The following is a 14,816-nucleotide window of genomic DNA, read 5'->3' as shown; positions in this document are numbered from 1 at the left end:
CTCTTTGACCATTCTTGTGTCCATTTGCCATAATATCACTATGTGACTCAATGCCCAATTTTACTTTATAAAACGCTTGAAGCACCTTGGGATGTTATTTAATTAAAAGCTCTATATAAAGAAATTCTTATTGCTGTGTTATCTGCTCAATCATTGGAAATAGTCAATTTTGATCTACTGTTGCTATCTCCATATAATCAGTAATTGCCTTATACTTTTGTTATCCCCATCCTTTTTCCATATCTGTTCAAAATTTCTCCTCCATTTCCCTCCTTCAATTCCAAACTTAGTAATACAATACTTTTTATCTGATTCCTAACCATATTTACTCAGCTTCTTTCTGTACATTAGTCTTTTCATGTATATACTCCTTTTGTTATCAATACTGCCACTCCTTTATCCTTCCCATCCCAAAATTATAACAATGTTTAACGGTAACACAGATGCAGAGAGTTGTAATATTCTTTTAGACCATTATTCCTATTGAATTCTTCATTTGCATTCTAACCATTATGAACTGTGTGCAGTGGGATGTATTCAGATACTTAATTATTTCTTGTGCATCAAGTGTACAGATTTTCCTTAGTATGAAACAACATATACTCTACTTATATGTAGATGCACAACACACCATATACACTAGGGCTCAACTCAATGCCTGGGTTTGACACCATAAGTTTAACTCAATAACTTTTGCAGCATCTATGGAAACATTGATAAATCCAGTGTGTGCGCGTGTATGTATTTAAGTTAAAGCAAAACTGCTAGTAATAGACTTGCAAATAAAAAACTCTGGTTGCAAAATGCATTCATTTTATTAAGTACATCCATAACTGAAAACATGGAATGCAGGTAGATTGTAAAAAAAACGCAGTTCACAGAACTCTAGTTGTCTCAGTTAAGTGGCCAATTCTGTGGTTTCAGGTCTCAAAGTTATAGACTTTAAAATCTAAATGACCTCATCCTTAAGTACACAGACCATTTCATTATTGACATTATCTCACAAAGAAACCAGAGGCAATTACTTTGAGCCTGTAGAAAGAAGAGCAATCAACCCCGATGAAGCACAGATGGACAGGATGTAGTTTCTGAGAGTACAATTAAGGAAAACAGGTTTTATACACAAACCTATGACAGATAATTTATATCTGACTAGAAGGACTGAATATTTTCAGGCAAAAATTGCATCAACACAGGCAATAACTGGAATTTGGGACCCCTCAAGTGTTTTCCCACCTATTTTCTAGAGGATATACTGCATTTTAATTTGCATTTGTGGACACATATTCATAGGCAGATCAAAAGAACTGACGATGCTTATTCGACAATTACATGATCCTCTAACTTTACTGGCACAATTATAACTGGATCTTTGGGCTTCAAATTCACCTATGGAAAAGAAACTTTCTTGTGCAACATGAAATCTGTGGTATGGACTGCTGTTTTATGATGGGCGTAAATTTGTTGACTGATAATTATCGGCCTTCCCTAGACTTAGCAGGGCTTCTAATCTGCAGCTCACTGGGAATAAGGGGGTGGAATTCTCTGCTGGTTGGAGTCATAGCTAGCACAAAGGAAGATGGTTGTGGTTGTTGGAGGTCAATCATCTCAGTCCAAGGGCATCACTGCAGGAGTTCCTCAGGATAGTGTCCTTGACCCAACCATCTTCAGCTGCTTCATCAATGACCTTCCCTCTATTATAAGGTCAGAATTGGGGATGTTCGCTGATGATTGTACAATGTTCAGCACTATTCATGACTCCAGGTACTGAAGCAATCCATATCCAAATGCAGCAAGGCCTGGACAATATCCAGGCTTGGGCTGACAAGTGACGAGTGTCAGGCAATGACCATCTCCAACAAGAGAGAATCTAACCATCTCCCCATGGCATTATCATCACTGAATTCCCCACCAGCATCCTGGGGGTTACCAATGACCAGAAAAAGAACTGGACTAGCCATATAAATACTGTGGCTACAAGAGCAGGTCAGGCTAGGAATCCTGTGGCGAGTAAATCACCTCCTGACTCCTCAAAGCCTGTCCACCATCTACAAGGCACAAGTCAGGAGTGTGATGGAATACTCCCCACTTGCCTGGATGAGTGCAGCTCCAACAACACTCTAGAAGCTTGACACCATCCAGGACAAAGCAGCCCGCTTGACTGGCTCCTCATTCACAAACATTCACTCCACCACCAATGCACAGTGGCAGCAGTGTGTACCATCTACAAGATACACTGCAGGAACTCACCTAGGCTCCTTAGGTAGCACCTTCCAAACCTGCAACCTCTACCACCTAGAAAGCGGAGGACAGCAGATATATGGGAACACCACCATCTAGAAGTTCCCCTCCAAGCCACACACCATCCTGACTTGGAAATACATCACCGTTCCTTCACTGTCGCTGGATCAAAATTCTGGAACTTTTGTAACTGCACTGCGGGTGTACCTGCAGCACATGGACTGCAGCAATTCAAGGCGGCGGCTTACCACCACCTTCTCAAGGGCAATTAGAGATGGGCAATAAATGCTGGTCTAGCTAGCGATGCCCACATCCCATGAATGAATAAAAGGAAAACTTTAAAAACACATTTTTCTTTTCCTATTACCACTTTCTGCTGCAGTTCAGCTCCAAATAGTACCAAGAATTTCGCAACTGTTAAAGGTGAAAGTCTACACCAATTTATAAGCAAAGAACCGATTTCATCCCAAATGCAAATAATTGCAAGCTGCTGTCGCTATATTGTCATTAAAAAGGATACACTGTCGGATTGAAATTCTTCAGAATAAAGAACGAAGCAATGATCACCATAACGAGGAACAGGGTGTTGTTGTAAAAGATTGAAAAGGTTGTAGCTTCATAGTCAGCCACTTCATTCTTTTTCCAGAGAATTCTATTGGGAAGAAAAACAATCTTTAAATTAAGCATGGCTTGCTGGAGCCATAGATACAAATCTAGAAAAAAAACACTTCTGTGCAAATACTACATAAAGGGTAAAAATTTGTTTGCACCCAAAAACAGGTGTACTAGCCCCTGAGAATGATCTCTGTTTCTGAATAGATATGATGAGATGCATCCAATATTGGGCCTCAAGCCTCTATCAGTGAACTGCAGCCAATAAACGTGCGTCACCAGACGGATCGCTAAAGAGGCCCAGAAGATAGTGCTAATTCCATAAGTTCTTAAAGGGAACCAGGAGAGGTTGTCATCCAGGAGGGAAGAGTGATTGGGACTAGGGAGCGTTCCTCCTTCTCCTGGCTCCACAGTCAGGTATGTATTTTATAAAACAAACTCAACCATTTTGGTGGCAGCATGCAGCAGACTCTTAAGTACCAACTGTTAGGCCACATGTAAACCTGGATTTCCTGAATGCAGCTGATGCCGAAAACTAAAGTTCCACCTGCTATGGACCAACAACTGCACAAGTGTCAATTGTTTGCACTTCTCACGCCAGTCACTTCATAGTTTCCCGGGGCGGTGTTAGCATTTGTCCTTTAGAAACCAAACAGATAATGCCAAATTTATTTGACATTCCTTCTATGAGCCTGGGCTATATTCAAAGCCAAGAGGTTTCAGGGGAAAGGAACCTTCCAGGCTCCAAGACACTCTCAGTAACAAAATCAATTCTCTGAGAAATCATTTCTAAATTGGGCTCTTCACCCCATGACTGTAGGAGTTGCAAAGAATTGATATCAGGTAATCAGACAATAGAACAAATGTTAAGAGCCCTTAAACCCCTGAACATTTTAGACTGGTAGCTATGTACTAAAGCCCATAACACCAAAACGGTATGGAGATTCACAAGAATCATGTCCAGAATCAGATTGGTGGGGTTAGAGATATAATTTTAAATGGTGGTACACCTCCAGAATGTCATGCATCCAACTTTAAAATTGAGAACAAATTTTAGGACAGAATAGCAGAACCATTTTGGTTTTGGCATCCACTTAATTGCAACAGACTTTCACAAACATGTGAAGCAAACAGCTCCACCTTGCTCTCTTAAGATCAATGGCCATTGCTTAAAAAATCCTTAGCACTGTGACCTACAACCTATCTTTGCACATATTACAATTTTACATACAAGAAACTGACTTTGCATATTTTGATGATCTCAACTTTTAAGACAGTATATACCATAAAAAAACTTTCAAAACTTAGAAAGCACACCTTTCATCCTTTTCTTTGCGAGACATCTTCCTGTTGTCAGCCTCTGACAATTTCCGAGTGACCTCCTTGGACACTGCATCTTCTCTCTTCTGCGCAACCCTAGACAAATGAATCTCTGTTAACAATGTAACATGCTAACACATCAGTCATAAAAATTGTACAAATAATATTTTTCTAGAAATTACTTACTTGTGTTTCAGGACAAACTTTACATTTTTGTAAGCAAATGCCACAAGATAGGTACTGACAAGGGTCATAACACAATACAGAACTGCAGACTGGACAAGGTCCATGTGCCAGATCCTCCAGTAGAGCCCTGAAAGACAATGTTTAGAGATCCTAACTATTGCAATTGTCAATACACATCATTGGCAGTTAATGACCTGCAGCAGTAAAAAAAAGGCAATTGATTCAGAATTTCAACTCCATTTACAATGAACAGGCATTTTAAATGCTTTTATATCAGTCTATTCCCACAAAGACAGTCCTAAAGATTAAAAATTACAATTCTACCTCAGCTTGAGAAAATATTCGAAATCCTTTGTTCACTAATGATTTTAACTAGATCAAGAGCAGACTGAGGGATGACCTGATTGAGGTGTACAAGATTATGCGGGGCCTAGATAGAGTAGACAGGGATGCCCTGTTTCCCCCCAGTGGAGAGGTCAATTACCAGGGGGCACAGATTTAAGGTGATTGGTAGAAGAATTAGAGGGGTTAATGATGAAAATCTTCTTTACCCAGAGGGTGGTGAGTGTCTGGAATTCACTGCCTGGATTGGTGGTAGAGGCAGAAACACTCAACTCATTTAAAAGGCACCTGTATCTGCACCTAAAGTGCTGTAACCTGCAAGGCTACAGACTGGAAGGTGGGATTAGAATGGGCAGCTAGTTTTTTTCGGCTAGTACAGACATGATAGGCCGAATGGCCTCTTTTTGTGTCATAACTTTCTATGGTTCTAAATTTAATGTAGAATTAAAATGTCCAGAATGAGTACAGAAGCTTAAGTTTTAAGTTTAAGTCTTTGCTCTGGGAATTCTGCAGAGAATAACTCACCTTCTGACTCCCCAAAGCCTATCCACCATCTACAAGGCACAAGTTAGGAATGTGATGGAATACTCTCCACTTGCCTGGATGGGTGCAGCTCCCACAACACTCAGAAGCTCAACATCATCCAGGACAGACCAGCCCACTTGATTAGCACACCATCCACCACCTTCAATATCCACTCTCTCCACCACCGACACACAGTAGCAGCAATGTGTACCATCCACAAGATGCACTGCAGGAGCTTACAAAGGCTTGTTTGACAGCACCTTCCAAACCCACGACCTCTACCATCTAGAAGGACAAGGGCAGTCGATGCATGGGAACACCACCAATTGCAAATTCCTTTCCAAGCCCCACAAACATCCTAACTTGGAACTATATTGCCATTCCTTCACTGTTGCTGGGTTGAAATCCTGAAACTCCCTCCTCCCTAACAGCTAAGTGGGTGTTCCTATGGTACATGGACTGCAGCAGTTCAAAAAGGCAGCTCACCACCACCTTCTCAACGGCAATAAAAATGCTGGCCTAGCCAGTGACACCCATGTCCTGTTAATAAGGAATTTAAAAAATTAAGTGTAAAATTTCTGGTAAGATATTTATTAATGCTAATCAAGTTCTGTTGTAAGTCTTATTGTTGATATAATTCCAAAATAAAGACATTACTCATCTATATCTTCACTTAGGGGAAATGGTACGACTTTATTTGCACAGTGAAAGTGTTAATCTTTAGACAAGTGTTTGAAAACATTTGTATTAAGCATGTATGAACATGGAAGAAATCAGTTTGTCTGAAAAGCGCATATCTGAGATATAGTATTCTATAAAATTGGATCTTGACAAAACAGCAAACAGCAGAACTGATGAATAGTTTGTGTATACTGGCAATCTGAAAGTTCTATATGGAATAGATTATTAAAAATATATCAATTTTTTCAACAAAACATTACAATAATGCTACCCATAACACCTATGTGTCAATGGGGCCACTGAAAATCAAATGAATTTTAAACACTACTACATCAGTTTACATGTCATAGGTGGTAACAAATTCAAACAAAAGTAGAAAGCCCATTGTGGAGAAGAAACCCAGAAACAAAAGTCATAAGTTATGACCAGCTCCAGACTAAGAATCATGACCTTTCATACTCACATGGCTAAGAATCATGACCTTTAATACTTCACATAAAAATAGCACTGAATCTGTAGCCTAGCAGGCACTTCAAACAAGTGTTCTAGTTGTGCTGTAGCTGTGATGTCAATAGAGCTCAGGGAAATGTAAGAACAACCGCTGATTTGAAAAATGCCGGGTGTAGTGCTAAAAATTGAACATTGCCATACCCTCTACTGATATGCTGAAATCGAGAAGAAAGCCACATTATCAAACGGAAAGTTCTTATGAAGTTTAAAAATTTTAACAAAAATGCTCAGAAAACATTTTATGGAATTGATCCTTTGCCCTCAAACTTCTGACAGCATCTTCCTCCACCTTAACCATGTTGCCATGGTAAGCTCACCATTGTTACCTGGTCCAACATAGCCAGAACATTTCAACAATGGCTTCTCCATTCATGCCCACATGTACTCCAAGACTCTACTTAACCTCCTCCAATTCATCAACATCAGTAATGTCCACAGGTGGAGAATTGGGAATATAGAGGTGGATATTGCACTTCTGAGCAATAAATAAAAACTGGGTAATAGACACCAGCATTGGTCATGTGATCATGCCTTTATATGTGTACTTTAACCTTTGTGCATGTTGGTAAAAATCTTATTTTATTTCCTTGGTTAGTGAACAGTAGGAGACATTTATGTACGTGTGAAGTGGATTTACCTGCACTGCAAATGTATGAATGCTGTTCTCTACTGAAGTTAACACATGGTTAAATGGTGTCACCAAAGGTATATTCGTGACTAGGCAGCAATTTCTATTGGGCAATGCTGATCTATGTTGTTCTAAAGATGGGGTCATCATTCATGTGGATGCTAATGACAGCTCTCCATTACCACTCCAAATATGTCATGCTGTATAAATTCTTAACTGACAATAAGGTATAGATAAGCCACTGCTTTTTACATCTCTATATTAAAAATGATCAAAGCTATTTTCAAAAAACCCATGACCTTGCATTGGATCCCATTTCTTTCCCAGATACCTGCTTAAAATCAATCATATTGCTTGTAACTGCTGTCTCACTCAACTCTGAACACCTGCAGCCCATCTCAAAACTACAGGCTCTGAAACTTCACCATTTTTATCATTACCTTGTCCTTATACGTGTATTTGTCACCTGCAAGTTCAATTTTTCTAAGGTTGTCCTTATAAACTCCACATTCTGTAAATTCAACTATCTGGATTCCATCTGTCTCCTAACACCCAGCCCTTGGCACACTGACTACAAAATCCTCCTCTACCTAACCCTCACTGTTAATTTTGCAACCGTCTCCAGCTCTACGTGGCAGCTCGCACTATCCTCCGCTCATTTATCTGTAGTCTGGTGAGCATTCCCGTCCCCTCTGCTTCAGTGAGAATCACAGCCTTCGGCCACTTTACCCCCAAAATCAAAATCTCCCACCTTAAACCCCATCTGTTACATTACTTCCAGGGTCGAAAGCCTTCCAAACCAGCTTATATATGACCCTCAACAATGAACGAACTTCAACTTTTTGCTATGTTAAAGACACAAACTTCCCACTTCACAATATACATTTGCAATTAAAATGAGAGTTATCTAATAGTAATAAAGCAGAAAATGCTGGAAAAACTCAGGTCTGGCAGCACCTGTGGAGAGAGAAACAGAGTTAACGTTTCGAGTCCGTGTGACTCTTCTTCATACGGAGGAAGTCCTCCCTCTCCAGCCAGGCACAAACACTGGCCTGATCCCCGGTCAGTGTCGGCCGGCACCAGCGACTCCGCCACCACAGATACTTACATATAGGAATGGCCGACACAATAAACGCGTTTCCATAAAAGAGTGCGGATGATTTGGCCGAGACATTTCTGCTGAAGTCCTGCAGCAACAGATCCTCCTCCGACTGCTGCTTGTTGCTGCCTTTGGGCGCCATCGCTCCACGTCCTCAGCCTGTGTCCTCCAGAAGAATCGTCAGCACTCCGAGCCGGCCCACAATCCCCCTCGACACTGACATCCAGGCCGACCCACAATCCCCCGCGACAACCCGCCGAGACGGCCCACAATCCCCCTCGACAACCCTCCGAGCGGCCCACAATCCCCCGCGACAGCCCTCCGAGCGGCCCACAATCCCTCATGACAGACCTCCGAGCCGGTCCGGTCCACAATTCCCGCAGAATCGAGTCTCTCGCCCTGTCACCGTTTGCCGAACAGATATTAGGTACCGACAAGAACAGCAAAAGTTTGTTATGAAATCGACAGCAGGAGAATTACTATAAACAAGAAATACGCATAAATTTGAAAAACGTTTCTACATACCATGTTGCTTCTATTTTCGCTATCGGGTGGGTGAAGTTAAATGGATCGCCGCCATCTTTAGTACAGATTGCCATGATAATAGTTGATTGTGGTAGTGGATTCCAGTATTAGATACAATATGGTACTCTCTACTCTATATGGGGTCACCTGACTGGATGAATGAAGGTCAGATAACACATGTTAGAGCCTGTCTTGATAGAACTCAGTTACTGCAGATATGTGAAACAGAAAATGCTGGAAAAACTCAACAGGTTGACAGCATCTGTATTTTATTTTTATTCATTATTCTATCCCCTTTTTTATCCCATTTTCGATCCTCCTTTCCCCACCACTGCCCTCTCCCCACCACCCCACAAGGGCCATTACTTGTTCATGTTGTTCTTTTTAGAGGGCTTACCCTTGTTCTGCTATTATCACATTCTGCTTTCTTACCTTTACCACTATCAGCACCTTTTTTAACCCTTATCACTACCACTATTCCGTTTGTCCTTCTGTTCATATTTTTGTCAATCTCTCCTTTGCCCCCACCTATCATTGGCCTATCCAGCTTCACCTGCTCCACCCCCCTTAAACAGTATAAATTTCATTACATTTCTACTTTTCTTTTAGCTCTGAAGAAGCGTCAAACAGACTCAAAATGTCAACTCTGTTTCTCTCTCCACAGATACTGACAGACCTGAGTTTTTCCAGCATTTTCTGTTTTTGTTTCAGATTTCCAGCATCTGCAATATTTTGCTTTTGTCTGTACTGCAGATATGTGTTCATGTTAGGAAAATATGTTATCAACGAAGTTAGCTCAGTTATAATGTCTACAGCCTATGTGCATCATTGAAACAAAAAATAAGACTTGGTGTCATAAGTAAACTAAATGCAACAATGGAGGTTCTAAAATCACCGACAGAGCTCAGTTTGGAGGGCAATCTTGCTGAAAACTGGAAGAGGTTCTGACAGCAATTCCAGCTGCACCTCACAGTGACGGGCAGTAATAAAAAAGACCCTCAGGTACAGTCTTCCATCTTTCTTCACGTAGCAGGGGAAGAAGCCCTCGAAGCCTGTAACCCGTTCATGCTTGAAAACGATGAGAAACAAAATGACTTGAAAGAAATAATGGAAAACTTTGAAGCCTACTGCAGCCCTCAGAAAAAAATCACGTATGAAAGATACCGATTTTTTACGTGCACGCAAGGCTGTGACAACATTAGTAAGTATGTAACTGAGCTGAGAAAATGAGCAAAATTGTGTGAATTTGGAGAGCTTGAAGAATCACTCATCTGAGAAACAATAATTTGTAGAATCACAAGCATCCCGACGTCATCGCGCACTTGCACGATGTTTCAGTCAGAAGGCGCCCGCCAATGATTAAAAGGCCTTACGGTTGGCAGGCAGGCAAAAAGGCCAAGCGGCTTTTGCATCTTTTGCAAAACCTCATCCATGGGCGGGGTGAGGTTTCAATCTGTCATTACAAAAAAAGTAAAGAATTTATATACTAATTTCAAGTTTTTGGCAAGATCTGGTTAGGAACCAATAACGTTTTGTTTAAAGTAGAAAAAGTTTGAGCTTCAAGATAAAAAGCAAAATACTGCAGGTGCTGGAAATCTGAAATAAAAACAGAAAATGCTGGAAAAACTCAGCAGGTCTGGCAGCATCCGTGGAGAGAGAAACAGAGTTAACATTTCGAGTCCGTATAACTCTTCTTCAGAGCTCTAGAGACCGATCTTTAGCTCTGAAGATGTCATATGGACTCGAAATATTAACTCTGTTTCTCTCTCCACAGATGCTGCCAAACCTACTGAGTTTTTCCAGCATTTTCCATTTTTATTTGAGTTTCAAGACATTTGCTAATAAAATAAAGCCACAAGATTCCACTGGTTTTGCACAAACAGAAATAAACTTTACAAGGTCAGAAAGATAAAACAATTTACAATATCTATCTTATACTCTTAACATTCAGGGTTAATATGAGGTACATGTGAATTAACAAGCAAACAGTGGTCGAACACACCACACTACAATAAATGGCAGATGCAACCAAGACAGAGTCCACAGGTTTCTCAGCAACACCCAGACGTCAGTAACACTGTGAGTCAAACAATATTGTTGAAACTCTATCTCCTGACAGATTCTGATGTTCACCTTCAAAGATCTTGCCTTGGAATTCTCTCCAAAAGTCAGCCCAACTCGGACAGCATCAATGACGGCTCACGTCACAAGGTTTCAATCTCGTCTCCCGAGATTCCGTTCCCCTGGATTCCCAAGTCTGCACTCAAGCACCAACTCACAAGCACAATTTCAACTCCTCAGCTGTGCCAGACAGAACACTACTGCTCCAATTGGGTACCTTTTCCCCAACGATCCACAATGCAGGGTCACCAACCTTCTGCTGATTCTTAGATCTTCAGGGTTTCTGCCAAGCCCTCTTTGATTGCCAGGGCTTCCCTTGAGCCTGCCCCGATTACCAGGGTTATCCCTGAGCTCTCTTCAATTACCAGGGTCTCTCCTGAGCCCTCTTAATTTAAAGTCTGCTATATGTAACCCTTGTTCTTAGTTTAACTGAGACCTCTTCCTGTCCCTGTCCCTGACCTGGGACTCTTGTTTTAGGACCTCTCCCTGTCACCTCTTCCCTTGGGAACTCTCTCTCTCCCCTTCCTGGGACACCTGTCTACAATGGCACTCCGCTCCCGGTCATGTGATCTGGGCATTCACCGTACTCTATCGCTTCACAGACACTCTAGGCCTGTCCTTGGTCCAAAGAACCTACACTGCTGAATTGTGCATGTGTAGCCCACTCCCAGTCTGCGCGTGTGCAAAAACTCTGAGGTCTGTCGGGGTTTGGAGTTCCCGCTCTCCTGCTTTCCGACGGGGTAAGTGTGGCTTTCATAACAACCCCTGTTAACCCTTGGATTGTTGCTTCTGAAAAGTTGCTGCTTTAGTTCCTGCTGTTCCTTTAGCTTAGTTGTCCCATTTTAGTCCATCTAACTCGCTTATTAAACTTATTTACTGTGAGGTCTGTGCTGTGCAGTGCTGTCACTGCTGTCTGCTGCTGCCTTTTCTCTTGTCTGCTTCTGCTGTTACTGCTAGATGCTACTACCACTACTGCTCTTACTATTGATACAGAAGTTTCTTAAAAAAAACAAAAATCACACCTGTGACAAAGATTGCTGCAAAAACTCCTCCCCAAATTGGTGTCTTCTTACATAATATAACAATTTCATGAACAGTTCATCACCATATGAAGGTGGTTTCGATCAGCAAGACCGTGGTTATGCTATCCAGTAGGTTTTGCTCCAGTCAGAAAGTTCTCGGGGATTAGCATCTGCAAGGAATATAGGGGCACATTCAGGTCCAGTGGCTCCAAATCTGTAGGTATTATTTACAATTTTATAGTTTGTAGACACATACCCATTGTGTAGTCTTTTTTAAAATTCATTCATGGGATGTGGGCTTTGCTGGCTGGGCCAGCATTTATTGCCCATCCCTAGTTGCCCTTGAGAAGGTGGTGGTGAGCTGCCTTCTTGAACCACTGCAGTCCATGTGGTGTAGGTACACCCACAGTGCTATTAAGAAGGGAGTTCCAGGATTTTGACCCAGCGACAGTGTAGGAACGGCGATATATTTCCAAGTCAGGATGGTGAGTTACTTGGAGGGGAACCATCTCATGTTCCCATCTATCTGCTGCCCTTGGCCTTCTAGGTGGTAGTGGTCGTGTGTTTGGAAGGTGCTGTCTAAGGAGCCTTGGTGAATTGCTAGGCCAGCATTTATTGCCCATCCTAAGTTCCCTTGAGAAGGTGGTGGTGAGCTGCCGTCTTGAACTGTTGCAGTTCCTGTGGTGTAGGTACACCCGCAGTATTCTTAGGGAGGGAGTTCCAGGATTTTGACCCATCAATAGTAAAGGTACGGCGATATATTTCCAAGACAAGATGATGAGTGGCTTGGAGGGGAACTTCCAGGTGGCGGTGTTCCCATGTATCTGCACTCCTTGTCCTTCTAGATGGTAGTGGTCATGGGTTTGGAAGGTGCTGCCTAAGGAGCCTTGGTGAGTTTCTGCAGTGCACATTGCTGCCACTGTTCATCGGCTTTGGAGGGAGTGAATGTTTGTGGAAGGGGTGCCAATCAAGCGGGCTGCTTTGTCCTAGATGGTGTCAAGCTTCTTAAGTGTTGTTGGAGCTGCACTCAACCAGGCAAGCAGAGTACACTCCATCACACTCCTGACTTTTGCCTTATAAATGGTGGACAGACACAGGATTCCTAATCTCTGACCAGCTCTTGTAGCCACAGTATTTATATGGCTAGACCAGTTCAGTTTCTGGTCAATGGTAACCCCCAGGATGTTGATGGTGGGGGATTCAGCAATGGTAATACCATTGAATGTCAAGGGGCGATGATTAGATTCTCTCTTGTTGGAGATTGTCATTGCCTGGCACTGGTGTGGCACAAATGTTACTTGCCACTTGTCAGCCCAAGCCTGGATATTGCTGCATTTGGACATGGACTGCTTCAGTATCTGAGGAGTCGCGAATGGTGCTGAACATTGTGCAATCATCAGCAAACATCCCCACTTCTGACCTTATAATGGAAGGAAGGCCATTGATGAAGCAGCTGAAGATGGCTGGGGCTAGGACACTATCTTGAGGAGCACCTGCAGTGATGTCCTGGAGCTGAGATGATTGACCTCCAACAACCACAACCATCTTCCTTTGTTCTAGTTATGACTTCAACCAGTGGAGAGTTTTCCCCCGATTCCCATTGACTCCAGTTTTGCTCAGGCTCCTTGATACCACACTGGGTCAAATGCTGCCTTGGTGTCATGGTCTGATGGCTTCATTAACTGTCACTTGACTAATGTATAGAAAAGGTCACTTAGTGTGTGTGTATGCCAGGCTTTGAATATCCTTTGGAATGCTGGGAGGCAGAGTTTGGCCAATTTCTAAACATTGTCCATCACAAATAGCCTATTTTTCTGGTACCCTTTTCTTTTTTGCTTTTAAATATTGGCTTCTTTTAAGTTGAAGGACCGACTACAGGACTCAACTCCCAAGTGACGAATGTCTGACTCCTCAGACCATCTGTCACTTATAAACTACTTCACCTGTTTTTTGCTGAGTCAAGACCTGTTGCATTAACTTTTGCTGTCAGCTATTAAAGTTGAATGCGTTCTTGCTGAAGGACCAGCTACATAACACCACGACCAACATGTTTGCAGCTTATGATTTTAAAATATTGGCAATAAATGAAAAGGAGAAAGACATCAGAAATTTCATCTTCAGTTTCCACTCACAGTCTGAAGACCAGCTAAACTCAGATCCATCTCATATGGTTCAATTCCCTGAACCAACCAATAAATTCTAATTAATCGGTATCTGTGTTTAAAGTGACACAGGCCTACCTTCTCAGCAGAATAATTCATTGTGTAGCAAAACAAAAGCCATCCTGTCTGGCCACTGCCAGAAAATCTCTTTTTAAAAAGGTTCCTGGAGGAAATGTGCATGTGAGTCATTGCCTCAAATTTTCTATCACTGAAGTCATTTTGTAATGAAGGATGGACAATGAACATACCATGAGCACAAGTATTGTACCAGTGTATATTAGGTAATTTATATAGACATTTAATGTAATTTTTAAAAATGTGTATGTTATTACTTGACCTATATCGGAGTTACAGCTCTCTAAAACAAAGAATTTTAATTCACAATCAAACTGTCACTTCCTGATAGATAACTTTACATATCGCTGATTTTTATCATGTTGTGATTTACGTTGAGGCTACTTCTGCCTCTGAGTCATTTATAGGCACTCACTTGTAATGTAGTTCTACTTGTACATTGTGCTCATGTGAAAAAGACATATCTGAAACAAGGGTCGGAATTTTCTGCCCCTGTTGGCATCGGGCGTCATGCGGGCATGAGTGGAAACATGGCGAGAAGGCCAAAAATCGATTTCACGCCGCTGTGAAACCAGTTTGTGATTGTCCGCTCTGCCTGTCAATGGCAGGCCGCCTTTCCCGCCGTCCAACATCGGGAACCTGATTTCAATGCATTTGCACCTCATTATCTTGTCTGCCCGCCAGAATCAACCCCCCCAACACTGGATCAGCCGGGCACGTGTTTCACAACAGCATTTAAAAGGCGTGCACCTGGTGAGCTGTACTTC

The 14,816-nt window shown here is 42.0% G+C and overlaps 1 protein-coding gene across 1 annotated transcript; it reads right to left on the bottom strand.

The window, feature by feature from the left end:
* Window positions 1-791: 791 nt before the first annotated feature.
* ssr3 (signal sequence receptor, gamma) lies at window positions 792-8,417 on the bottom strand. The gene is made up of 5 exons (XM_078563808.1): window positions 8,154-8,417; window positions 4,360-4,486; window positions 4,171-4,269; window positions 2,762-2,893; window positions 792-1,088 (listed from the first exon to the last, which is right to left on the bottom strand). Exons 1-5 carry the CDS (start codon window positions 8,284-8,286, stop codon window positions 1,022-1,024), a joined length of 558 nt encoding a protein of 185 aa, XP_078419934.1. The 5' UTR covers window positions 8,287-8,417; the 3' UTR covers window positions 792-1,021.
* Window positions 8,418-14,816: the final 6,399 nt, after the last annotated feature.

The sequence above is a fragment of the Cetorhinus maximus genome, chromosome 19, assembly GCF_964194155.1.
Source record: "Cetorhinus maximus chromosome 19, sCetMax3.hap1.1, whole genome shotgun sequence".
NCBI classification, from domain to species: domain Eukaryota; kingdom Metazoa; phylum Chordata; class Chondrichthyes; order Lamniformes; family Cetorhinidae; genus Cetorhinus; species Cetorhinus maximus.
This window is presented reverse-complemented; position numbering and strand designations above follow the sequence as displayed.

Coding starts and splice junctions, on each gene's coding strand:
- ssr3 (XM_078563808.1), bottom strand. CDS start 8,286: ATGGCGCCCAAAGGCAGCAACAAGCAGCAGTCGGAGGAGGATCTGTTG. Junction 4,487..8,153: donor TGTGTCGGCCATTCCTATAT/GTAAGTATCTGT, acceptor ATTGTCTTTCAG/GGCTCTACTGGAGGATCTGG. Junction 1,089..2,761: donor AAGAATTTCAATCCGACAGT/GTATCCTTTTTA, acceptor TTGTACTCTCAG/AAACTACATCCTGTCCATCT.